Here is a 27055-nt window from a genome sequence, read left to right as displayed (position 1 = left end):
CATGACAAAAAAATGGCTTTCTCAGACCACCAGCCCGCCTAGAATTCCTGTCTTCTACACGCTTACAAAAATCCACAAACCTATTCTGGTCGGAAGACCGATCATCTCAGGTTGTGACGGCCCAACTGAAAAAATGTCCTCTTTTGTGAATACATTGTTACAGCCTATCGCACAAAAACAACAATCCTACATAAAGGATACAACTGCTTTCATCAACTTTATAGAAAAAAACAAAGATAGGCCAAGACACAATTTTAGCAACAATGGACGTTTCTAGCTTATACAGAAATATACGACAAGAGTAGGGAACAGAAATTGTATGCAAAACATATGAGACGTTCCACAACTATGATCCTCCGATCCCCACATGCTATTTAAGGGAAATGGTTGGTGTAATCCTAACGGAGAACTCATTTGAGTTCAATGGTGTCGCAATGGGCACAAAGACAGCAGTGTCTTTTGCAAATATATTCATGGCGGAGATCGAAAAAAATTTAATTCAACGAAACAATACCAAGACAAGAGAATGGAAACGTTACATTGATGACGTTTTCTCCCTTTGGGGCTGTAAAAGAAATGAAGTGGATCGTTTCATTGAACAAGCTAACACATTCCACCCAACAATAAAATTCACGGCCGAAATATCAGAGAACGAAATAACTTTCCTTGATACAGTGGTGTTCAAAGGAGAGAGATTCACAGAAAAATCCATCCTGGACATCAAAACGCACTACAAGCCGACCGAAACCTTTCAATATACCCATTTCACCTCGTGCCACCCTCCGGGGGTAAAAAGAGGCTTATCAAAGGCGAAGCAGTAAGACTGCTTAGAACAAACTCTTCAAAAACAACATTTGAAGAGTGCCTTCCTGAGTGCCTTGCAAACTTCAAACGACGCCTCGAAGCACGCGGGTATCCGAAGAAATATATAGAAAGGTCCCTGTCAGAGGTCATCTCTGACTCAAGACAATCAGCTCTTAAACCGCAAAAACAAAAAAACGGCAGAGAGACTATTGCCTTTTGTCACTACATACCACCCTGCAGTAAAGAAACTTAACAAAATCGTGATGGAAAACTGGAGTTTCATAGAAAATCAGCCTCTGCTGGAAACAATTTTTAAAAAGCCTCCGATCATATCTTACAAAAGAGGTAAATCTCTAAAAGACATGCTTGTAAGAGCAAAACCATAATTTTAAGGCTTTTGATAATGCGACGCAACCACAAAAACCACATTGGGAGTCCGTGCAGGCCTGTTTCTATTTTTCCTTTCTAATTTAACAGAGAGATCTTTAATTATCCCTTGTTGAAGGTTCACTGGAATATCTAGAACTTCCTTTGTTAAAGTTCAATTATTTTCAATACTCCAGTTACTTATTTCCTAAAGTATTTTCGTGCCAAATTTCGTGAAATTCTAATGAGGGGTTCTCGAAAAATAGGAGTATTTCCGAGAGTGCAATTTTTTATTCAATCGCAATTTTTTGACTTACTGCGCATGCGCTGCATTTAACTCGGTTCTTTCGGTAATAAAGAAAAAGCTGAGAATCGCTGGGTCCTTTGCATCGTTACCTTTTCTAGCATATCTTTGTAATAAAAGACTAAGGCCATCAATACACTGCGTTCAGTTATAGAGAAAAATAGCACAGATAGTGCGGGTGTTGAGTAAATAAAATGATTGCTCTATTGACGGCATGCTTGTTTTTTTGCAATCCTTGTGCGCGCGCTGAATTGCATCAGCAAATGTGCGCGCGAAAACTGTGTTCGGCCACCTTAGTTGAGTTCATATCTTCCCGTGAGGAGTGAAATGATGTGAAGTATATATGAAATAATTCATATTAGCCCGACCAGGGGTAGTCAGCAACGATTTGTCAACAGCCTCTTGGTGGGTTTGACAAATAAAGCACGAGGGTACTTGGGGAGCATTTTGGTTTGGCTGTTGACAAATCGTTGCTAACTATCTCCCCCAATTAATAGTGCTTTTCAGGGCCACTGGAACATAACATGGTTAACTGATCCCAACTACGTTGAACGGTGGAGTCAAACTGAAAGCCAAACTGCAGCCGTAGGCAGCTGTTTCAATCTGGTTTATAGGTCTCGTCAACACCACGTAGCAACAAAAAAAATCTGCAACAAGTCTACTAAAATGCACCTGGTATTTATGGATTAGATTGTCATTTACGACCTCAGATCAAACTCAGTTAACGTCACATGCCCAACGCGTGATTGGGAACAACAACAGGCTTTAATCTTTAATCTTTAATAAGTATACTCCTTAAACAGTGGAACTATACTAGGAGTTTAAAATAACATAATAAAAGCACGCAATAAATAATTACAATATGTATATATACAATAAAAATTATAAGTTAGTAAAAGATAAGATAAAATAGATTAAGTATAATCTCGTCGAGACAAGTTAGGAGGTCTGGATATACATTATACAAAAAGATTTAATGGCTGCAAGAGCAATAGTCTTAAAATTATTTATATCAACATCTTCATAAATAGGTAAATTGTTCCATGCTACTATTGTCCTTGGATAAAAGGAAAACTTATAGACATCATTTGATACACGGATTTGTTGGAAAGGACGACTGTTCAGTAATCTGGTGGCCCTTGTTATTTCGCGGACTTCAGGAGGAAAGCTAATACCAACATGTCCCATCAAGATCTTGTAGAACATAGTAGTTTGAAAGAGGAGTCGACGATCTTCAAGGGAGTCCCAACCAAGATGTTCGATCATTGGAGTAACATGACTAAATCTTGAATAGTCATTTAATACAAATCTTGCTGCTCGGCGTTGAACCATCTCTATTTGAGTGATGTTCTGTTTGGTGAAAGGATTCCAAGCGCAACACGCATATTCGAGTTTTGGGCGGACTAGCGTGCGATACGCCGTATCTTTGACTTTAGTATCACAACCACTTAGAATACGACGCAGTAGCCCAAGAGTAGAATTTGCCTTTTTACAGATCTGATTGATGTGCTCGTTCCAGGACAGATTGTCTGTCACGGTGACTCCAAGGTACTGGGCTGAGGAAACTCTAGAAATGGGCTGGCCAGCCAATGAATATTGGAACATAGTTGGAATTTTCTTACGCGTTATACCAAGTTGATAACACTTCTTGACGTTAAAGTTAAGTTGCCAGGTGTTTGACCAGAGTGACAATTGTTCAAGATCATCCTGCAGAGCCCAACAGTCCTGTACTTCACGGATTACACTATAGAGGATGCAATCATCTGCAAAAAGGCGTAGACGTGACTTTACAGAAGAAGAGATGTCATTTATATACAGTAAAAATAATACAGGGCCCAAAATTGAGCCTTGCGGGACCCCGGAGAGCACTGGTTTGGAAGAAGACTGAATGCCATTTACTGAAACTGATTGGGAGCGGTTTGACAGAAAAGCTTTAATCCACATAAGCATGTTCCCACGAATACCATAGAAGTCGAGCTTCATTAGAAGTCTTTGGTGGGGGACAGAATCAAATGCTTTAGAGAAATCAAGCAGTATGACGTCGGTTTGGCTGCAAGTGTTGATTGACTTGGCCCAATCGTGTATAGCTGATATCAGTTGAGTTTCACAAGAAAACCGCTGTCTGAAACCATGTTGCTCGTTTATCAAAATGTTGTTACTAGATAAGTGTTTAGCCATATGACTAAGAACAATGTGTTCCATTACTTTACAGCAGATAGAAGTCAGCGAAATTGGGCGATAGTTGGATGGATCTGATTTATTTTCTTTCTTAAAGACTGCAGTAATGAGGGCTTTGGACCAATCTGATGGGACGACATTAAGATCAAATGATTGTTGAAAGATGAAAGCGAGCCACGTAGAGGCTGTTTGTGAGATCTCGTTGAGTACTCTTGCAGGTAGTTTGTCTGGCCCACAAGCTTTGTGAGGATTCAGCTGGGCTAGCTGTTTTGCAACTCCATCAGGCGAGAAAAGCAAATCTTCAATCGAGGTGAATGGTGACAGGCCAATTTGAGGAAGAGGCTTCTGCTCATGGGTAAAAACCGAAAAGAAATGGGAGTTCAAAGTTTCTGCTTTGTCTTTGTCTGTAATACTCACCCCATTTTCGGTTTTGAGTGGGGGGATTCCAAGGCTTTCAGATTTGCTATGTTTAACATACGACCAGAACTTTTTGGGGTTTTCGGTCAGGTTATCACCAATAACTTCGTTTAAATAGCGATTGTGAGATTCTTTGACCAGTTTTGCCACTCGATTTCGTTGATACTTGAAAGCTTTCCAATGTTGCTGGTTTTTAGAACGAATAGCTTTTTTGTGGAGGCGATCCTTTTTGCGCATCTCTCTTTTAATATCAGTAGTAATCCATGGCAGCTTGTACTTTGGCATGGACAATTTTTGTGGAACATACTGGGAAATACCTTTAATTACAGCATTTTTGAATGCATTCCAGTTATGCTCCACAGAGTTTTCCCATGGGTTTGATGCGAAGAATTCAGCCGATGACTTTGCTATAAATTCGTTCAGGCCATCAAAGTTCGCTTTCTTGTACAGGTAGACTCTATGAGGAGACTTGGAAAAGCGCGTTGCTTTCAGGTTGATCTCGAAACTTACAATGTCGTGGTCACTTAAACCAGAAGAAGTAGACACGCCAGAAATAGAGTTAGGATAAGTAGACAATAATAAATCCAAAGTTTTCTCTGAAACAGGTCTCGTTGGAGCTTTGACGTGTTGGGTTAACGAAAAATCGTCCATCAAGTGCAAGAATTTATTGTGTTGTGAAGCAGTGGTAGGGTTGTTAGCAATTGGGATCTCGCGACTCCAGTCAATATCACCCAGGTTGAAATCACCTCCGATGACGATATTTGGATGATTTGATACTTTGGTAAACACTTGATTTATAGAATCGCCTAGATGGTCAAGGATCTCGGTAGAAGAATTTGGTGGCCTGTAAAACGACGATAAATACAAAGTTTTGCAATTTGCCATTTTAATAGAAGACCAGAGGATTTCACAGGTGTTTCCATTTAATTCATCTTCTTCTATGCAAGCCAGGTCAGATTTGATTGCATGAAAAACTCCTCCGCCGTAGGCATTTCTGTCCTTTCTGAAGACAGTGTATGTAGGTGGGAAGATGGAATAAGTAGGGACACCAGGGTGAAGCTTAGATTCGGTTCCCAGGACGAAGTCCGGATTATGTAACTCAAGCAGTGCTTTAAATTCAGTAGAATGTTTGGAGCTCTTTAAACCATTGCAATTTATAATCATACCTCTCAATTTATTCCTTTTCGATGACTTGTTTTGTTTCAATGTATTTCCATGGTTCGATGCGTTTGCCGCTGAGTTATTTAAAGAACTGATCCTGGAAATTGGCGATGTTTGAGTGTTATCCACTGATAAGATATTAAAAGAATTCGACAAGTCCAAAGAGTTTCCAGACAATTCCAAGGAAGTGGTTTTAAAATTTGGAAAGTTGCAATTTGGACAAATCCAAGTGCATGAAGAATTTGCGAGGGTTTCGTACTCATCAATATTCATTTCCAAGCAGCGAACATGTAGCCAAGAGTCACACGAGTCACATTGAATGCCGAGTTGGTTACATTTCACGGGCTTCTTGCAATGACCACAAGGAAATTTCCAAGCAGGACCTGGGTTAACGTTGATATCTCCACACAGTAGTAGTAGATTCAGCACAAGACATGACTTGGTCCCTCGTGCAAAGGTAGCAGCTCGTCTTTGGCAGCTTTGTGATGTCAAGAAGGCTTCAAAACCAAACAAGCCAACAGACTGTGGTTTTGTAGAAGATCCATCTGTAGGGTTTAGGTTAATAATAGATTCCTTAGACCTTGGAAGCAAATTAAAACGAATAAATAGGCCAAGAAACAGAATTGCCATCGGAGCACGAAAGATTACGTCCGCCATCGTCCGGCAAAGATAAGAAAGTTCAGGACAGACAAACAGGAAGGAATATCCCAAGACTCGAGATGTACAACAAAGTACAGAAAATCACTAGCCACCTGACTGTCACGTAAGCATCTTTAAAAGTCCGTAGAGGCCTGTGGTAGTTCCCGCTAAACTAGAATCTCGCGCTTTTTTCTCAAAGCTGCAACACACCCCAATTTTCCCCCATATATGGCCATGATTTCCATAGAGAGAGGCTTGTGAACAAAAGACTCGCCATATAAGGAAATCAAAACAAGTCTTTCCAGTCATGCTGCTTTACAACTGAAAGTGTTGGTTTACAACTGCATAACAGGAAAGTACGATCAATTTATACTGCGACACTGAATAGGATAAGTCTAGTAACCAAGAATATTCACTTTTAGTGAACTCAACATGGTTGACAGTGTTTACCGCACTCGTTCGCTAGGAATTGGTGTTTCTGGTATTCCCGATCAGTACGCCGACGGCAAAGCAGCGAGAGTTTGGCAACACTACATTGGCGGACACAAGAAAAGAACGGACTCGTACAGAGAATTCTTTTGTAACCTCTTAAGAGAAAACGACGTCAAACATATCCTGGATGTCGCTTGTGGCACAGGGTAAGAAAGCGGCTCGAACATCGTTGCTAAGAACGTAACCCTCATTCATGAGTTTTTACAGTTATCACACTAAAAATCGACACGGAAGATTAAATGTAAGTAAACAAATGGACGTTGTTTCGGTATTTCTATAGTCTTGCCTGAACTTTTAGATTGCTATGAAAATGATCATTCATTCTTTTTCCGATCAGTATGCGACGTGTGATCGATGTACTTGCAAAACCTTTTCAAGTCTAAAGTCTTACTTCTTTGTACACGTGTCGTCTCTAAAACTCGTGGAGGTCAGATGCAAAATTCGTTTGTGCTCGTCTCGTCACTCTTGTTGTTAAGCCGGTTCGACTTGATTGACGGCATGTTACTTCTGGGTTCGACGTCGTGCGGACGTGATCGAACCAAATTTTTTGTTTTGAAGTTTGTTTTGATAGGTTTGGATCTAATATAAAGTACTGGATGCCATCGATCACTGCTCGTTTCGCCCGAATACTGCAGATCATGTAGAAAGCAGTTTTTGTTTTATACAACTTATTTTCTCAGAAACCTAATTTACTGACCTTCTACTTTGTCCTAGTTGCAGTAGTTAATGCAAATGAAATTTAACATGTATACCCTCTCAGCCTCATGTTCAAAACGTTAATTCTCACAACTGATAGCCATACAGTTCATTAATAGCAGTTCTGAGAATTTATTGTACATCAAGTCAATAGGGCCATTTATACGAGAAAAATAAGCTGCAGATTACACAAGCTGTGGCTTACATAGGATGCAAAGTGGACCATTTATATGAGCGCTTGTATTAATGGTTCACAGCCTATTTGTGACTAATGCCTCGCTTTTGTGTAGGTTGTCATGGCAATCGTGAAATTGCGTGAGCTGTTGCATGAGCTTGGGAAAAACTTGCGCTTGCCCAGTGTGAGTAAGCAAACAAGCCATGACACTATTTATACGAGTGGTTTTGTGTCTTAGATAAGCCGTGGCTTGTTTAAGCGGAGCTCAAAACCCTGGTCTTACACAAGCCGCAGCTTATGTTATCCGTGGCTTCCGTAAGACGTAAACTGGTTAAAATGTACTGTTTATACGGTAAGTTCATGTTTTATGTAAGCCGCGGTGGTTTGTGTAAGCCGTGGCTTATTTTCCTTGTATAAATGGCCCTAATATCAGATTATTTTTTAATTCTCACCTCCTGTCTGCTTGATAGAGTACCTGTAATGCAAAATGACATTTTTATCACTGCTGGGAATTAAAGGGTTAAAGCTTGAATTCTGTTGTAGTCGACATTGTAGTCAGAGTTCATGTAAAATTACCGTTTTCCAATCTGTTTTGTAGTTTTGATTTGCTTGACATCTCTTTTGGTTGGTGTTGATGTTTATTTACAGATAAGACACGTCACATAAACATGAGTTCCAAGGTTCTAAAATTTCATGGAACTGCCAGATGCATGCAGTTGTGATTTTGTTGGTAGTAGGTTGAACTTCCTTCACCTTTCAAGCCTTGGGGCTTGATAAAAAAGGAAGGTTACAAGAATCTTACCAAGGTAACTTTGATTTACAGTCTTGTTCATTCATAAAGAAATTCCTGGGTTTGAGGGTTATTCCATGAGGGCTGAATTTTATTATTATACCTGGCAGTCTTCAAAGCATAATTACATTTTGCAGCACTTGATGAAATTGTTGGTCATATGCCTAGAATGCATAATTTTGGAATCAGTGTGGTCAGTTAGGTTGTACACCCAGACCAAACATACCCAGCACCAATCGTGCAGCACAGATGCCCATAAAAGTAGGCATTTTGTGAAGTACTATACTTTTCTAAAGGGTTCAATTTTGTTTTGTTAAATAAGCACCACTATTTATGAAAAAAGGGTTAATTTTTAGTTATGATGATTGTTTAATTTCAGAGTGGATTCCATCATGCTACTTGAAAACAACTTTAAGGTGACAAGCACAGATGCTAGTGATAAAATGTTAAAACAGGCATGGAAAATACGCTGGCAGCGTCGTAAGGAGGAAGCCTTTGATGATTGGGGTAGGTAATAAAAGGTTTAAATGCAGTGAACTATAATGCACAAAATGGTTACAGTGGCAAAAAATATTATCATAGTAAATAGTTTGAACCAAGGAGTATCAGTAGATCATCTTGTGTGATCGGGTGAAGGTAGTTCTGAGAAGAACTGTTGTTGGTGACAACCCGAGTGGTAGTCATCTTCAGAAAAATGCGAGTCAGTCGATGATGTTACAAGTCTGGTCCGTTGAAAGTGATTGGTCAGTTTAACAAGGATGGTATTGGCTGAAAGACTTGTGTAAATTTTCTCAGCAGTCGTTGGCTGGCTCTAGTAAGTTTCAAACTATTTTTTATTAGTCAAATTAAGTTGCTTTGTATGAGGTTTGTGTATTGTTAGTCAAATTGAGGTGCATTTATTGTCTAATTTATGTCCTGAATACGTCATTTGAAAGGTGTCGGTAGTATTAGTGTCAGTAGTATTCAGGACATAAAAACTGACAAAGGGACCTCAAACAGACTGATGATCACACAAGACAATCTACCAAAAATATTATCAATGTTGAATTAATAATGCACGTCAACTCCAGACTGCCACTCTGTGGTACACACATAATAGGGGGATTGTCTTCAACTCTCAGGCCCAAAAATGTCAAATGCATTCCTTTTACTGTTGATTGTCAATACAAAGTATCAATGTCATTTGTTTATTGTAACAGTTGCTTGTTTTTCTCTTAACAGTAATTGAAGAGGGTAACTGGCTGGCATTGCATGATGCTGCTATTGACGTCCCTCCACAGGGTTTTGATGCAGTCATCTGTCTTGGCAATTCTTTTGCTCATTTGCCTGATTTCCAGGGAGACCTATCCAACCAGAAGCTGGCAATTCAGAACTTTAAAGAAATGCTGAAGCCTGGCGGGGTCCTGTTTATTGATCATCGCAATTATGATGCCATTCTTGATAGTGGCAAGGCCCCACAGCGCAATTTGTATTACAATGTAAGTTTTTCCTGACTTTAACTTTTATAATAATACACTTGCAAAATTACTTGATTCTGACTGGCTAAACAGGAGTACATTTTCCATGTAAAACCTGTGCAAATTTGAAATACGAGTGCAAATTTGAAACACCACTGCAAATTTGAAACACCAGTGCAAATTACAACGAAGATAAGTTAGTTTGGAGACACTTATGACTACCAATGGTAATCCAAGTTATTTCGAAGGTGGACAAAGTTCACCTAACGTCTTCCAAAGATAGTGAAGGTAATAGGATAGTTTCAGAGCACTTCCAAAGATCAGCGAATAAAAACCTGAACCCTTCCGAAGATTACCAAAGTTTTTCGGTGATTGCTGAAGATCACCCGAAGCTTGCTGAAGGCTTTCAAACATTTCTGGAAATTAATTTTTTCAAATACTTTCAGAAATGTATTGGAATACCAAACATTCTAGATCTGCAGCCTACATATTCCAGTGTACATGTAATCATATGATTAGTCTGGTGCAATTTTGGAATAAACAAGAAATTGCACTCACCCTATGGGCTCGTGCAAGTTTGTGAGCCTTTGAAAAATTTACTGGTGCTTATTTATCCCAAATTGCATTTGAAATCATGTGATTACCTATACTAATTTTATCCTAATTGTAGCGATGTTCTTTGTCTTGAACGCTGGAATTAATACATACAGGCTTTACAGCTGTTCAAAAAGGTTGTCCTACAAGACATGATTTTGACTAAACTGTTCTCCCTGTTAGAGTGATTGTATAGAAAGCATCAAGACCTCAGTGCTGTACGTGGATGGTAAAGAAAGCATGATAACACTGGACTACACAGTGGACCCATCCAAGGCTTCAGATGATTTCACAGAAGAGGGAGAAGAGCCAGCAGCAAAAAAGAGGAAGTCATCTGAAAGTTCAGACGTCAGGTAGAACTTAACATGAGTGTATCCCTCTCTACAAATAGCCATAGTGTGTCTTGTGCTGTGCAAAGTTGTTACTTGTATGCATTGTTTACAGCGGTCTTATTTAACACTGTTGGCCATCTGCGGGCATTCTTCCTTCACGAGTTTGACACCACACATGATTGTGTTCTCTCTTGCTAAAAAGTAATTTCAACACCCTGACAGGGTAAAGTAAAAGATAGAATCATGGGGGACCAAGTACTTTTCTTGCAAACATCCTGTACATGCAAACAGACACTTCAACATTTTCATATGAATAGACCACATTCATATTCTTGGTATCAGACTGGGAACCAGTTTGCAACTGAGGCTATTTCAAATGCAAATGATATTCATCTTGTTCTGATGCTAATTATTCCCTGCACAAGCCTCCATTGCAAGCTACAATCCTGGTCACAAGTGTTGGGACAGTTTTATGGCAGATGACTTCACAGGCAGCCTCTCTTTAGACCAAGACCGCGTAAGCCTGCCTACCCCCCTCCCCCCTGTCAAAATTGCTCGGGGGAGGGGGTCAATTATGCTTCTATTCATTTTTCCCTAAAACGTCAAGGACGTAGTTAAAATCGTGGGTTTCTGCATACAAAAGGGGAGGTGTCCCGACAATTATTTTATGACCAGGGCTGTAGTTCCAGCCCAATACCAAGTATAGGAATCAAAATGGCCTATAGAGTCCTAACATGTGACGTCACAATAAAATAAATTTGTGAAATTATGGGATTTGGCGCCATTTCCGAATAGAGCATCCTTAAAAAAGGGTCTTTGCCAAAAATTACCTCTTAATTGTAATTCCCAGCTGAAATATAAAGGATGAAAATTTGGTACTGTCCCGTATAAATCTAATTTTGAGTCAGTTCTAAACTGAAGAACTGACACAAATTTTGAAGGGTTTGTATGGGATGCTATCAAACTTTGATCCCTTATATCTCTATCGGGAATTGCAATTCAGAGCTAATTTTTGGGATGAGGGCATCTTTTAGGATCCTCTATAGGAATATGACATCATATCCCATAATTTCAAAATCTTTATTTTTGTGACATCATCACTTTAGGACTCTATTGCACACCATTACAAGCTTGTGGCACTTGTTTCTCTCATATACTTTCTAAGTGAAAAAACCTTTCAGTTTCATTTGATCTCTCTACCATACATCAACATTAATTGAATTTTGGTTTGTTTTGTTCCACTTGTAGCAAGTTTCGTCTGTCATACTGTCCTTTACGCCTCAGCACCTTTAGTAACCTCCTCAAGGGCATTTTTGGCGAAGATGCAAGACATCAAGTGTTTGGTGACTTTGAACCTCTTGGGCAGGTTGAGCTACCAGCATATTATGTTCACATGATTTGGAAACCAACCAATGAGAATACAAATGGTTTGGAAGAAGAGTGAAGCATCATCCTTTCAATTCCAAGCTTAGAATGCTAATTCTCCCCTTCATATGTACAGTACATTTGTTTTGTAGAGGTTCTTTTAGAAACATAACACACTGTCAAAATAATAGACCTAAGTTGAGCCTTTTTTTAAATTTGGTTGTTATTCAATGTAGTTTCTATGATTTTATCTTTTGAAGACGTCTTAGAAACTGGGTATCATAAAAGTTTGTTTTTGCCACCAATTGGAATTATTTCTAGACCTTTTAAGGGTTTTTTGTCAGGGATGGGGTAGGGTATTTAGAGATAAAAACAAATAAGTAATAATAAAAGACTGTAGTGGGAAAATCACTCTTCAGCAACTCCCTAAATATAACTAGTCTTGGCTAAACAGCTTGGGAAGGGCCAGGTAGGATTGGGGGGAGAGGGGGAAGGGGTTAGGGCTGAGGAGGAAGCAGAGGGATAGGCTTATTGTGAAAATTAACCCTTTGAATACCAAACTTTTGCCAAAAAATACCGTTTTTAACCGTTTAGTCAGGTTTTTTAGCTGCCATGACTCTAAATAAGCCTAAGTTTTGTTAAGTTTTACTTTTTTTTTACTAAAAGGAGAGATTTTTCGAGGATTAGGTACAAAATTTAGCAAAATTTCAATTCCGGGCATGTGTATAAGCCAATATTTGTTTTTTGTTTGTTTGCTTGTTTTTTTTTTTTGCCATTAACTGTTCTCAATTTTGTTTGTTGCCCCTTTCCTTTCTGTTTTTCTCGGTCCTTTTACACTGGCTACCTTTTGCATTGTATGTTCTTTCTGGCTGCCATGAAAAGTTGGATGTTGATTGCAGGCGAAGCCTAGAAATGGACCTTGATCAATCATAGGCGTAGTGGACCATTTTACCACCGTTTTTGCACCAACACTGATAACGTCGTTTTTCGATTTGCGACGTCGGAATGTTGTCGATATCTAAATCTGACCATTATGCGGAAAGGCCTAGCCTAGTACTACTATCTGCTTATCAAGAATATCTGATGACATTTAAATTGATGACATCACACGTGGTACAAAGAGCACGACCATCAATTACGCATATGATTTATGCGTAGTTGGTGTTCAAAGGGTTAAAGCATTGGGGGGTGGGGTTGGGACTTATGAGAGCTTTTATGGTGAGTTACTCTTGCATGTAGGTACAACTTATTTACCCATGTGAATAACAGCTGTCAAGGTACACAATTGTACTCTTTTTAACCATCCCTCAGAAAAATGTGAATAATACTTGTACAAAGTGTGTAATAAAGTAAAGGTGACCAAAATAATTGAATAATTGGTGTAATAAGTGTTGCCTTTAAATCTTAAATGATTTGTTCAGTTCTTGTGTACACTTCCCTAAGTAGTGAGAATTTAGCCTCTAACAATGAAGGGATAACTCAAAATAAGCATTGAGCCATAACCTTCCTGGATTCAACCACATTAAATTTTGTCTATTAGGAACTCAGTATGCCTTCATTTTTTTTTTTTTGTTGCGATCTGTTGCACTGTCACGTTTTCATACCTCATTTTGAGACTCGTACAGTGCAAAATAACTGTTGCATGCCGTAAAATCCCATTTTAAAGCCCACTCCCCCCCCCCCCCTTTCCGGTTATAAGCCACCCTGGATATAAGCACTTCTATTTGCTCACAAAGATATCATAAGCCCCACCCCCCGCGCCACCCCGATAAAAGCCCATCCAATGTATAAGTGCGTTGCTTTTTCATTTCTTTACAAACATCAAAATTTTCAATCAAAAGCTATAGTTTTTTTACTTTCGTTCTGTCCTGTTCCAGTTGTTCTGGTCACATTAGTGGTTTATAGATGTTTCTTAAATAAAATAATTCTGTTTGTTGTGATGTGCAATAAATGTATTATAAATGTAATACCCTTCCTTGGTGCTGTGCCTTGTCGTGGCAGGGAGGCTTTTGTGCCCTTATGATCCTCAGAGCTGTATCGGCGGGAGCTTTGTGCTCTTGGTAGGTCTAACCATGCCAGGTAGGTCTGTAGGTGAGGGGTCAGACAAAACGGCATTCTGGCCCTCCAGGTTGGGGGTTGGGCGTGGGGTCAGCAACCCTACCTCATTAAAAAAAATTGCACTGCTACAGAAACGCTAGGACGCATACTAAGAGACACTACGGCCTGGGGAGTTGACGGACCTCTAGCACGAAGGCCAATGACGCCTGGCAGTGAAAGCCAGGTCCACCTGGAAGCTTCCAGGCCGACAACCATCATCTCCCCCAGGACCACCACTATCATCGGAACGTGGAACGTTCGAACAATGTAAGAAACTCGTGGCGCCGTGACCTAGAGGCAGACCTGAGGAGAAATGGCTACACGTGGGAGAACTACAACGACTGGCCCATGAGCGTGGTATGACTGGAGGGTGCTTATTGGTGGCCTTTACCCCAGACGGGGTTACAGGCAATGATGACAAATGTAATACAGTGTGACCTCTATTAAGCGGCCACCCTCTGTTAACCCTTTGAATACCAAACTTTCGCTAAAAAAAAGTTTTTAACCGTTTAGTCAGGTTTTTTGGCTGCCGTGACGCTAAATAAGCCTAAGTTTTGCTAAAGAAAGATTTTTTTTAAACCAAAGACAGCCGAAGATAGCAACTCTTTGGGCTCCAGTCCCTTTCTGTCAAAAACCAAACATCCCCATTTGCAACCTCTAAAGTGAGACAAAGGGTCCTACTTGGAACAGACATAGTTCCCATATTATCTTAACTCCCATCATTAGATTGGGTGGGGTAGATGGTTCTTTGTTTTATAAGACAAAAACCGGGAATTTCAGTTTTTATCAAGACAGCAACAGCACTAAGGGTGTCATTTTGTTTCTTTTGTAATGCACATTTGTGGTGCCAAGTTTCAAGAACACTGCTTCAATATTTCCAGAGATGTCGTTTATTCAGTATTTCACCACTTTTTAGTTGAAAACAATATGACGTCATCACTGATCTAATTTGCATAAGAGAAAAACCTCAATATCTCTAAAAAGAAAAAAGATATCCCAGAAAGAAAAACGCCATTCTTCTCTATTTTGAAAGACCTTTCAAACAAGCAGATATTATTTTTCATGTCATATGCACTTTAAGCGGCAAACCTCTATTAAGTAGCCACTTTCCACAGTCCTGAGAAAATGATTAAAGTAAAAGTAAAAGTAAAGCTGAGGGTGGCCGCTTAATAGAGGTCGAACTGTAGCTCCAAATGTAGTGGTATGTTAGCTTTTATTTGTTTCTCAGATACGTTTCATCTCATCGTTCTGACATTTTTTCTATATTCCGTTTATATGCCGCCCCCCTCCCCCCGATATAAGCACACCCAAAACCCCTTATGAACTTATAAAAGCCCAGGGCTTTAACATGGGATTTAATGGTATACATGTAACAATGACTAAATCCTAAGAATTGAAATATTTTGGCGAGAAACGATACTCTGAATGTTTTTATTACCATTTGTTAATCAAAATCATTTAACTATATTACAAGATAAATGTTATGGAATGTTTTACAGATCATGTACTGAATATAAAACTGCAGTTCATCAGCATGTCCCACTCCAACATTACAAACTACTGCCATACTCTGGAATCTTGCTACATTGTAGAATCAAACCAAGTGCTTCTTGGGAGTTGCACATCAGATATGCGGCAGTAACCTTGATGATGTAAAATCAAATGCTTGAAAGCATCTTTTAATACATGTAGGCTGTCTATTTACAAGGCCATATTAGTAGTCTACTGAGTGGCTGTTTGGTGTGGATGCCCATATGCCGCCCCATACTGCTGATACCACTGGCTATAATTACTGTATGCATTCTGAAACAAAAGGAAAATATTTTGTTTGAGTTCTCAAAAGAAAATCATCTGCCTTATTAACAATAAACCAAAAAGAAAGTCCAGCCTCCAGTCCCCAAAATAATGGCCTGTTATTCATTACATAGCTGTAACCCTTAATCACTGCAATGTAATCAATGCATCAAAGGTCACGGTTCTTCCTTATCACCTTTACAGAGAAGCGTGGATGAACACTCTAGTACAGTACAACAAACATCACTAAGTGCATTGAAATCATTGGAATTCACTGCACACAGAGCAAAAATGGAGCAGGAATTCACATCTAAAACTAGAATGTCTGTACATACACTTTAACTCTGTTCACCATCAGAACAAAATCTCTTGAAAACGGAACAGTACAGTTGCTATAGGCAACAGGGAACGAGCAAACAGTCACTGAACAGACATGTTCACTAGCAAGGTTGCCAGCTTCGACACCGGACAATCAGTGCAGGGAATAAAACCTTACCGGGTGTGCAGCAGAGTATGCTGCCCACTGGCTTTGCAAGGGAGTGGAGTAGCTATACGCAGAGGCGGCTGCAGTATAGGCAGCAGCTGTTGAATACGATGTGTCATATGCTTCAGCACCTGTCAATGTGGCACTAGTGACATGCTGGCTACTATCTGCAGCTGCCACTTCCTCACTTTTTGATATTTTGGATTTGACATCTGAGCTGCAGGAAAAAAAATGAGGCATAATGAATAAAGAGAACTCATGCAAACAGCTGTCAACAAAAAAGTGAATCCGTTAAGAGTCAACTAGGACTGTAGCAGATAGCAAATAATCCTTTCCAATGTATGTCAAGGAAGTAAAAAGTTGCACTGCATTTTTCTTGGCAACAGGGAACGAGTGAACAGTCACGGAGAAGACATATCCACTAGCTAAAGGTTGCCTTCCACTCCAGAATTTCCTGGTCAACTCTTAGAAAATTAGGACCAAGACTTATTAAGTTGCTCAGTTTCCTGTATTTGCTTGAAAAGGTGCCATGGTGCTTATTACATTTTTCAATGTTTTGATGTGACGCTAATTAGAGGTTGATGATTCATCAAGAGGGGCAATTTTTTTGGTAAAATCAAACAAAAACAAAATCTCAAAAGGGGACCTCTATCACTACTAACAAGATAAAGCCCTATGTTCTTGAAAGACTGTTATGTATTAACTTAACTGGCTAAACAAATAATAATTATTTATATCTAAATGTCAATAACTATTGAAGTCTTACCTATCAAGCTCTTGTGATCGTTTTCTACCACTTAGTGGGATTAGCACAGATTTCCCTTTGTATAACTTAGAATGATTCTCCTGAGCCACCATTATTTTATTGATGTCCACACTGAAATCTTCAAGAAACTCAATTCTTCTTTGGGAGAATCCTTGTTTCACCTCGGTGTCCAGGTCACTGTTCTTAACCAAGTCAAACACCTCTTCAACTTTGTCTTCACTCACTGGACATGCACCAAGCTCTATGTCTAATAGCTGGAGGTACAGTCTCTTATTCTCCTGTGAAAAGACAAGGAAACATGCAAATTAGGCTGCTGGGGTTTGCTCTGATCTGTATCAACTACTATGATTATTAACAGTGCTTAACAATAGTACAGAATTCTACATGTATGTATTATAATGGTTGTTAAATCCATTCACAAAAATGTTCCAGAAATTCTGGTTGGGATGTACATGGAGCAGGAACTTTTCAGTTCAGTCCACTGGAAAAAAATTAATTTCAATGTCTGAGTGAAAAGGAACTCCTATTTTTTGGTTCAAATAGAAATTTTGTGTTCTATTTACTGTTTAACATTGCTTGTGCTGCATGGATTCATGGCTCCTTCATACTGGCACTGATTTTCTTCTGGAGAAATTTCAAATGGAACACATTCTTCCCTAGCAGACATTCTCCACCAAAACTTCTGGAATTTTTTGTCAATGATTAACTTAAAACAACCAATTGACTTGATATCAATTTACCTTATCTTTTTCCAGGGCTCCTTTCAACATCACCCGTGCTTTGTCCACATTATCCACAACCTGTTAAATTTAATAACACTTAATTTAATTGGGGGATAGAAAACAATTGGAACAGTAGGTACAGTAGACCTGTACACACAAACTCAATATTTCAAACAAGGGCTCTACAATGGTAGCTACCCAGCCCAACTGTTCCACAATTCTCGGACACTATCCCGTGTCAGCTCTTTGATCCTACCTTGGATAAGAATCTTGAGTATCGTATAGCAAAAAATGTCGCCAATTCCTGGTCACTGGTCTCATTCATAGCTTCTTCATACAGGGCAGAGGTACCTTCAAAGTTTCCTCTTCTTCTTTCAAGGTTTATTCTCTTCAGCTTAACCATTATTATGCCAGGCACTGCCTTGTCTAACTCTGCCAAAATCTCAGATGCCTTAGCAGCATTTCCTTTGAAAAAAGATAGTGCGACAATGAGCACACAAAGGAATAGTTACTCCCATAAACAAAACAGAAGAAAACAAGCAACAGTAGTCATCACACAGACACTACAATTCACCTTATAACTGATTTACCTGAGTTTAACTAGCGCTGTGCCAGGGACAACAGTACACCCAAGTAGTGAATTATTATATTACATTGTAGGATAAGCAATGGAACAGAGATTTCCGTTTTAAAAACAAGACTTCCCCAAACATCATTTTATGATCATTGGGGACAAGTCAATACACTGCTACATGCAAATCTTCTGCTTGCATGCAATCACTGCCACATATGCATAACTACCTGCCTGCTATGTGTAACTGTAAGTGTACCACTGTAACTGCTGATTTTCATGTGATTTGACAACTCTGCTAAGCTACCAAGTTTCTCTGGTTTTTTTTTTTTTTTTTTTTTTTCCAACAGAATCGGCCTCTTTCCTTGGAAAAAAAAAACTTCAAGTCATCTGCAAGATGTCAACTTACAGTGCCTTCAATATTTATGACTTTTTTGGTTTTCTTCATTTTAATAATCACACATATGGTTGATTCTACAATAATATTCAATCACCTCGTTGTTCCTCAAATGCAGCCCAAGCTAAATGAATGGAGGGTTTTCGTGGAAGGTGTATTGTGCAGGCTCTCTCATATACATGACGACATGCCTCGACACTGTGCCCTTCCATGTATGTAGCAAATCTTTGCCAGAAGTCCTCGTACAATGCACATGCAATTACACATCGTTCAAAGAGGATAACAACCCTTTTGTGATCACCATTGCTTAATTCAAAGTCAAGATACTCCCTCCAATTTTTCAGCTGCACACGCTCAAGAGGTTTGACATGAAAATATGGCCTCTTTATGGCTTCCTCAAATGGCCATCTCTTTCGCACTTCTTCTTCCAAGGCAGTGTAGACTTTTTGCCTGGCTGATATGACTTTTTCGCGTATTGCAATAGTCTCAGCGTCATCCTGGAAAAGGAGCAATAACACAAAAATAAAATACAGGACTTCATGCAATTAAAACAAATTCCATTTCACAAGTGTATCTGACCACTAAAGAAACCCCTCACTCCCTAAGGAATAGGCCTTTGTTACTTCCAATTCTCTACCTTCCATATTGAACTTAAAAAATGTGTAATATCTGTTGCAAAATGAGGCTTTGGCCTTCACTAACAATGATTTTAAAACACCTCCACCAAGTGCTGGTTCTTTCATTGAAAAATGTCCTGCCTACCCCCAGAACAGAAATTTGCTGTAATGAACATTGACCAAGAAACTGTACAAAATTTTGCGCACTTAATGGAAGGTACAAGAAGCAGATGATACAGAGATTGTTGACCAAGTCTTTACTAAGTTTTGTCAGCCAAGTCATCAAGATGCATAACTCGTCTAACAGTGTACAAAGTACTTGTCAGAGTTTGCACATTTTCAGCATAAACAATAAACAATTGTAGCTTCTATGCAATAATTTTCCCATCTATCCAAGCACAAAGACAAAGAGCTGCCTATTTTGCCACATGATGGTAAAACTCCCTCACCCAGACTAATTACCTGGGAAGTAAGAGAACTTTCTGCCCCTGGAGCAACAAGGTTTTCTGTGCCTGGAGCCACTTCATCGGCATCTGCATCACCATCAACACCTGCACAAATAACAAACAAATAATCTACATGTTATTATATCATGGTTACCTCACCATAACATTTTAGGACACACACAGTGTAAACAAGCAAGAATGCCTGTGCCCATTGTTTGTATTCAACTGCAGAGGCAGAGCCTGAACTACTACTGGGGTACCATTCAGAAGCTGGCCCAAAAGAGACATAAGTGGAGGACCTTTGTTGCTGCCCTGCATGCCAGCAGGCATAAGGACAGTAAGACAGTTAAGTAAGTAGTTGAATATTCGTAGGCTTGTTTATGGGCTTATGCGTCCTGCCTTCACTGTAATGAATAGTACTACATGTACTTACAGTGTATATCCCAGTGAAAATGGAGCCTATACAGTGTCCCCTACATTGTACTGATAATGGTAAGTTTTCTCTTTGGAGAGTTTCACCGGGAGCACAGTCTGGGGGAGGAGAAAGAGTGGGGGAACAATCGAGAAAAAAAAAAAAAAAATTTGCCCAAGGAGCTCAGAGCAGTAATCCTTTTATACAACCTTGCCAAAACCTAAAAGCCTATTTTTGTTCCCCCTTTTTCTTTCCTTTTCTTTTCTTACTTTCTTGCATAAATCTACCAGGGTTCTCACAAATATTTGAAGTTAACGGAGAATTTTGAGTGGTACACACTTTAACAAGTTAACGCTCTAATCTATTGCTGATGTTTACGTACATATTTACCTGGCGGATTGCTTGAGGGCGAGGCAACAGTGATGAGAGGTTCAGCCTCGGCCGACGTCAGGCCAGGAGGAGCAGCTGCAACTTCTGCTCTAAGTTTAAGGAGTTCTTCTGTACACAATACAGCAGCTATCGGGTTGGAGTTTATGTGCTGTTTAAACCTAAAATAAACAAAAAAAAAGTTTACAACAAATCCTGAAGCTTGCCATGTTGCTTTCAGATAATAAAAATAGTATTATTACAGGCTAGTTATAATCCCTTTTCCTCTGATGACTTACATAAAGTTACATTATATTATTCACTAAAGCATCGCCTATAATTTCAGTTATATACAGTACCGGTCAAAGGGACTGCAGCATTACATGCGCGTAAAGTGCGTGTACTACACGCACATTACACGCAGTGTCCACGCACCTTACACGCAAATGCACGAAAATTCGTGTAATTGCACGCACATAATTTCACACAGTAGACGTGATATTGTGTGTAAAATTACACGCAGTCGTTCAACTGGAACTCATCAAGTGTGTGTAATGAGAACAAAATGTTAAAAGTGCGTGTAATGAAAACAAAACATTTAGAGTGGAACATTTACCGTACTGGACTGCACTGCGATACGGTTTAGTCTTTTGCCTTCTTACTTCTGGTCATGAAACGTTTCCAATAGAATAGACCAGTTTCCTTTAACTGGCTTACCGCTTTACAGTAAAGGTATTTTTTGCGTTGTACATGTAGTTTCAACAAGCGGCACCAGCGACTTACAGGCATGCTAGGATTCACTGAGATAACAGAACATAAACACAATTTCGGTTTCAATTTTAAATTACAGCAATCAGTGTACTTTAGAACAATTCAAAGATTCATTAAAAATATTTCGTACTCCGAAGCGTTCAGAGTTTAGCGGTGTTCAAAAGCTTTTCCCGTCGTGTTTTTTCTTTTCGTGATAAACAACAAGGGCGCCAGAAACTGATGAACTGAGGCTTGACGGACGCGAAATAATGAAAACGAAACATTTACCGTGTAACATTTACCGTATTGGACTGCACTGCGATACAGTTTAGTCTTTCGCCTTCTTACTTCTTGGTCATCAAACGTTTCCATTAGAATAGAGCAGTTTCCTTAACCTGGCTTACTGCTTTACAGTAAAAGTATTTTTTGTGTTGTACCTGTAGTTTCAACAAGTGTCGTCAGTGACTGACAGGCGTGCTAGGATTCACTGAGATAACAGAACATAAACACATAATTTCGGTTTCAATTTTAAATTACAGCAATCAGTGTACTTTAAAACAATTCGAAGATTCATTAAAAATATTCGTTCTCCAAAGCGTTCGGAGTTTACCGGTATTCAAAAGCTTTTCCTGTCGTGTTTTTTTCTTTTCGTGAGAAACAACAAGGGTGCCAGCGACTGACGAAGTGAGGCTTGACGGACACGAAATAACAGCAAAACACATTATTTCGCTTGAGATTTTCAATTAATTTTTAAACATCAGTTATCTTCTTTAAGTTTAAAAAGCCTTTGAAGATTCGTCATTAATATTACGTACTTAGAAGTGAATGTTGTCTATGTGAAAGCATATTGTTTTGATCTGATTGAAATGAAATTTTATCTGTTTCTTGAACATCGTTGCCTAGCACGTGACCAAAATCTTCCCAAATCTACGATCTGTCAACGCGACTCAACCCAGGGATAAAAATCTGATGAATCGAAAATTAAAAAACGCTTAGATTTTGTTAAAAAAAGTTTCGATTCTTCACCGTTTAAGCAGAGGTGTGGCCAATAAGCAGATTAAGAGAGAGTCCGCGAGTTTCTGTTTGAATCCCTATTTCATTGTTATCAAAGGAAGAGGGGTTGAAATGACATTTCGTGCGTGGGTAAACATTACGTTGCGACACACGTCGTAAACGAAAACTCATAGATCTTAAAGAATCAAGTTTAGATGTTAAGCAGAACTGCGGACTGCTACAGACTAAAAAATAGTATTCATTTGATAGGTGCTCGAGCTAGTCCACTAATTTAGCAATGCTTGTTGGCTTTTAAATTTACTTTTTGTAGTGAACATTGAAAGTCGCGGGTTTCGAATACAAGTTAGTAGTGGCTTTTTGTTATGCAAAATACATGCAACTGCATGTATGAATAACAAAGGTTTCTTCCTCCGATTAAAATACACACATTTGCGTAAAATTACACGCAAATACGTGTAACTAACAGATCAGTAAATTTTACATGCGTGTAATTACACGTACCGTCCGCGCACTGCCCATGCACTGTCCACGCACTGTCCACAAAGACTACACGCAGACTACATGCATTTTACGCGCGTGTAGGTGCTGTAATCCCTTCAACCGGTACTGTAGATATACAATAATGCACAGTAAATCATGGGTTTTATTAAGGGCCATGCACCAGGCAAACTGGCTGGCTGTGAGGATGATTTTGCCTGCTTGGTTTGACTAGGGGAAAGTATTTCTTAGAAAGAGGTTCACTGTGAAAACAAGCTCCCCTCCTGCTGAAAATGTTAATGAAAACTCCGGATAAATAAAGTTATGTCAAGTATGCTAGCTAAAGAAAATTCAAATTTTTCACCTAGATGATGTATGTCTGCTGGAAATTAAACAATAATCTTACTTTTCAAAATGCTGGCTGTAATTCTGAGTAGGAACCTTGAAGACTCTGTCATACAAAGCTGTTACTCTCTGTAGCTGACCCTGGCTTTTCTCCCATTCAATGTATGCATCCCACAGTTTGTCAGCACGGAACTCTTCGCCAGCAGTAGACACTGCTCTCTCAAATAAACTACAAGATAATAAACACGGAAAACAAAAAGAGAGACCTTAGAAAGCAAGTTACAGGTAAGAGACTGGAGTCAGTGGACTTGAGATGTAAAAATTTTAAATCAGGACTGAATGGAGTGAAGCATTAAAATACCTTTGCCATCAGTAAGTACATTGTTGCACCCCATACCAAATGACCTGGAAGAGGCCAGCATGGGTTGTGATGCCCACTCACTACTCAACTCAACACCAGCCTAACTGTTACTAACAAGAAATACATGGCACAACAAATTATGGGAGTTAGATGAACTGCCAAAAATAAAAAATTCAGAAAAAATTCAAACACAGAACTCTCAAAGTTTGAATACAATATTTCAAAACACACTCATCAACAGTGAATTATCCCTTGGTGTGCACTCTCTAGCCCAATGACACCATTTATAATCTCTTCAAGTCTTGGCTGAACAGTTGCCCTAGAGAGTAGATAGTCAGTGTCAGTATAGCATTCAACACTGCAGACTTAAGTTACCTTCGCATGACTTCTGGGCCATCAATCTGACCCTTGGTACTTTGAGAAGAAAAGTTGAGATAATGTACCCACAAATCCACACTAAGAGGAATGGCAGCAATAGCTCCCTCAAAAACCTAAAAAGAAAAACCACAGGATACGAGTATCTGTGAAAACCAATGGCTTTTAGAAGTTTCAAAGTTCTGATCAGCTTGTGGTCAACAAGATCAGCCCTGGATTTTTATTACATTAGTAGCAGGACATGTGTCCCTTTAAATCTCTACTTGATGTATTATCAACTTGGTTCCAAGATGTTGATTACACACAGTGCATACCTGAATAATTTAATGACTTAATCCATACAAAGCATGAAGTTGTAAGTATGCTTAGGAATGCATTATAGATGATTTCAAAGAAAATAAAAAACAAACAAACCATGGACCTGCATGATTTGTGATTTCTAACAAATGATTTCAAAGCAAACTTGGTCTCCAAACAACATCAGGACTCAAAGCTACTTAAGGCCCGGGTCGCACACGAGAAGTTTCTCTGAGGTTTTGTTTACATAAGGGTCAAAATCTGTCAACATGCGACATGTTCATTTGTAATCTCGACTTTTGCATGATAGCAGAAATTTTCAAATTTCTGAAAGGATCAAAAGACGCTGTAGAGTATGGGTGGAGCTGGTAGATTTGTCAAAATTTCACTTAAACAAAGGAAACCGCCACCCGAAATGTCATCAATTGTCATTCACGGCGATAAAAAAAAACTTTCTCGTGTGGTAAACAATCTCGGAAACAAGAATTTTCTCTTACAATCCTCCCATTGAGAGTATTACGGATGAGATCAAAAGTGTTCTTGTAGACTTGTAACTGCTGCCAAAAGTATTCTTGTAGCACAGTAGGGTTGTTATAGTGTATCTCAAACCAGGATTCAGCTGGGCTGGGGATGCTCCATGCATAGGGCGCTGTGCGTTGTTGCTGTAATCGTGGATTCTGTCCCCGTATCATAGCGATATTTAGCATTGCCTGATAACTAAAATTTATCCATCTCATGTACAAGATGAAAAATGCAACCATTTGCTGCTGTTGGATGCTGATACTCTACAGCAGAAATATTACTAAAGCGATACAGAAGGCTTGACTTCAATTCACGTTTAAATTAAAAGTACACTGGTTCGCAGGAAAGTGATGCGGCAAATATTGATCTTTAGGTGACAGATGCCACATGTAATGTAGCCTTGACTATTCTTGATAAATTTTTAGATTTCCGGTTGCAGTTGCAAAATTTTTTGCACTAAAGACAAAGTAGAAAATTTATCAGGACTCATATGCAACCTGGGCCTAAGCCATTTTCATGCCCAATGATCTTGTCTGATTATAATACAGTCAAACCTTTCTAATACAGACACCAAAGGGACAGTCTGAGCAAAGTGTCAGTATTGGAGAGGTCACTATGATGACGTCGCTTTTAAGTCTCCATTGACAGTTTAGATAGTTTAGTAACCAAAATCAGGCCCAAAAGTGAGTGTCTTGTGAATTTCTGAATCTAAATTGATTAACTTTATTGTACTTCTTAGTTACATGCTATACATACAAATTTTGGAACAAAATGCCTGTTATCGACATCTGGTCCTGAGAGTGTCCATAATAAAGATGCTAAGTTTGTACAAATTTGCTCCCTAGGGCCGAGATTTAGTGTCCGTTATCCATTTTAGGGAGGGACCGTATTACAGAGTTTTATTTTAGAGGAAATGTATGATAATTTTGTCGGTACATAGGAAACTGTCTGTATTTGAGAGGCGTCCATATAAGAGAGGTGTCCATATTGAGAGGTTCAACTGTTCAAAATTAGTCTGAAAACTCAAACTTGGTGTGAACTTGTCTGATGACTGACTATTCTTTCCAGCTGAAGAAGGTTACAACATCAGCATTGGCACTGTTTGCATTTAATTGCATGTAATTTAAATATAACCTTTGCCATTAAAATATATTTTACTTCAGTAGTGTGAAGAGTAATTAAGAGTCTGTTAAAGCAGGATGGATAACTGTATCTACTGGGTAAATCATGAATAATCCAGCAAAAACACACATGTAGCCTAGTTGTTTTGTTCACAATTATCCACTGGATACTGATTATATTGTTGAAAGATTTTTTTACAGAGACACGCTTTCAATGTGTACCTGTTAGAATAAAATTCATATATAAATGGCTCAAACTCGGTTGTTTGTACTGCTGCTTATGTCTTCAGTTTTGGAGCACTCATTTTGTAAGTCACAATAGAAACACAATTACTGTGTTTCTATTATTCCACTGTACTGGCCTGGAATGAACAATTTACGCAAATCATACAGACCAATAAAAATCTAAATGGTTTGGCATACCTCTTTGGCTTTCTCAATGTTGCCATTCTTTCTCTCCAAATCTGCATATTTTTTCCAGTACCCATAACAGTATGGGTAACGTTTAAAAAATGCATCAAATGCTTGTCTTGCAGACGAAAGCTTGTTCTACACAAAAGGCAAATAAAACACCGAGTTAGCCCAAACTAGTTCACCATTTTCTGAAAGCAAAGTGCAGGCTGATAAAACAACAAGACATAACCTCAAACTGTGGTTTCTACAAACGCTGACTTGCACGGTTTTATCCAAGTAAAGGGCTAAAATTATCCTAAACAAAGAGAATGATCTGTCAGAAATGTGCCTCTGGAATATCATGGGTAAACTTTAATGAAGGCATTCACAACACATTCGAACTTAATAAAATTACGCGACTTTCAGGTATGACAACATTGGAAAGTTTTATTGTTCACAAACCTCTTGCTCGACAAACTGCAGAAGATATGTCCAGCTGGTAAAATCCGCTGGATTTTCCTTCACTGCCTTCCAATACTTGAGCTCTTGTTCATTGACCACTTCTTCGACAACAGGGGCGTCAGTGGAATCCTCATGACTCTCTGTAATTGCTCCATTCTCCTTCGTTTCCGTCATGTTTGTATCCACGTTACCAACTGTTAAGTTATCACTGCTTTCTTTAGCCCCTGTAATTCATTTCAATTTAAAAGACGAATTAGTACAGTCCGAACTCATGGCAAAAACATATGCGACATTTGCTCAATATTGTCAATGATTTTGAGCTAATTAATTTACGATGTATTTTCACCAAAACAAAGTACTTTGAAAAACGCAAATATCACGACCGTTACCGGTAGGATGGGAAGGATTCTCGCTAGATTCTGCTGCAGCTGCTACTACGTCCAGAGCCGCCGCCATCTTTGCCTTCAATGACTGGGCGTGCGAGAGACAGGGAGCT

The 27055-nt window shown here is 39.1% G+C and overlaps 2 protein-coding genes across 2 annotated transcripts; one reads left to right on the top strand and one right to left on the bottom strand.

Annotated features, from left to right (window-relative positions):
• Positions 1–6199: 6199 nt before the first annotated feature.
• On the top strand, positions 6200–13449 carry LOC145483666 (glycine N-methyltransferase-like). Its single transcript, XM_081462206.1, has 5 exons — positions 6200–6507; positions 8402–8529; positions 9244–9500; positions 10257–10426; positions 11654–13449. Exons 1-5 carry the CDS (start codon positions 6302–6304, stop codon positions 11847–11849), a joined length of 957 nt encoding a protein of 318 aa, XP_081318332.1. The 5' UTR covers positions 6200–6301; the 3' UTR covers positions 11850–13449.
• Positions 13443–27029, bottom strand: LOC145483654 (pre-mRNA-processing factor 39-like). Its single transcript, XM_081462192.1, has 13 exons — positions 26949–27029; positions 26560–26783; positions 26128–26253; positions 23765–23880; positions 23090–23257; positions 20467–20624; positions 19681–19769; positions 18699–19098; positions 17890–18098; positions 17652–17711; positions 16912–17189; positions 16158–16362; positions 13443–15670 (listed from the first exon to the last, which is right to left on the bottom strand). The coding sequence occupies exons 1-13, from the start codon at positions 27013–27015 to the stop codon at positions 15590–15592; spliced, it is 2181 nt and encodes a 726-aa protein (XP_081318318.1). The 5' UTR covers positions 27016–27029; the 3' UTR covers positions 13443–15589.
• Positions 27030–27055: the final 26 nt, after the last annotated feature.

The sequence above is a fragment of the Orbicella franksi genome, chromosome 4 (assembly GCF_964199315.1).
Source record: "Orbicella franksi chromosome 4, jaOrbFran1.1, whole genome shotgun sequence".
Lineage (NCBI taxonomy): Eukaryota > Metazoa > Cnidaria > Anthozoa > Scleractinia > Merulinidae > Orbicella > Orbicella franksi.
The sequence above is the reverse complement of the archived record's forward strand: the minus strand, read 5'-3'. Positions and strand labels throughout refer to the sequence as shown.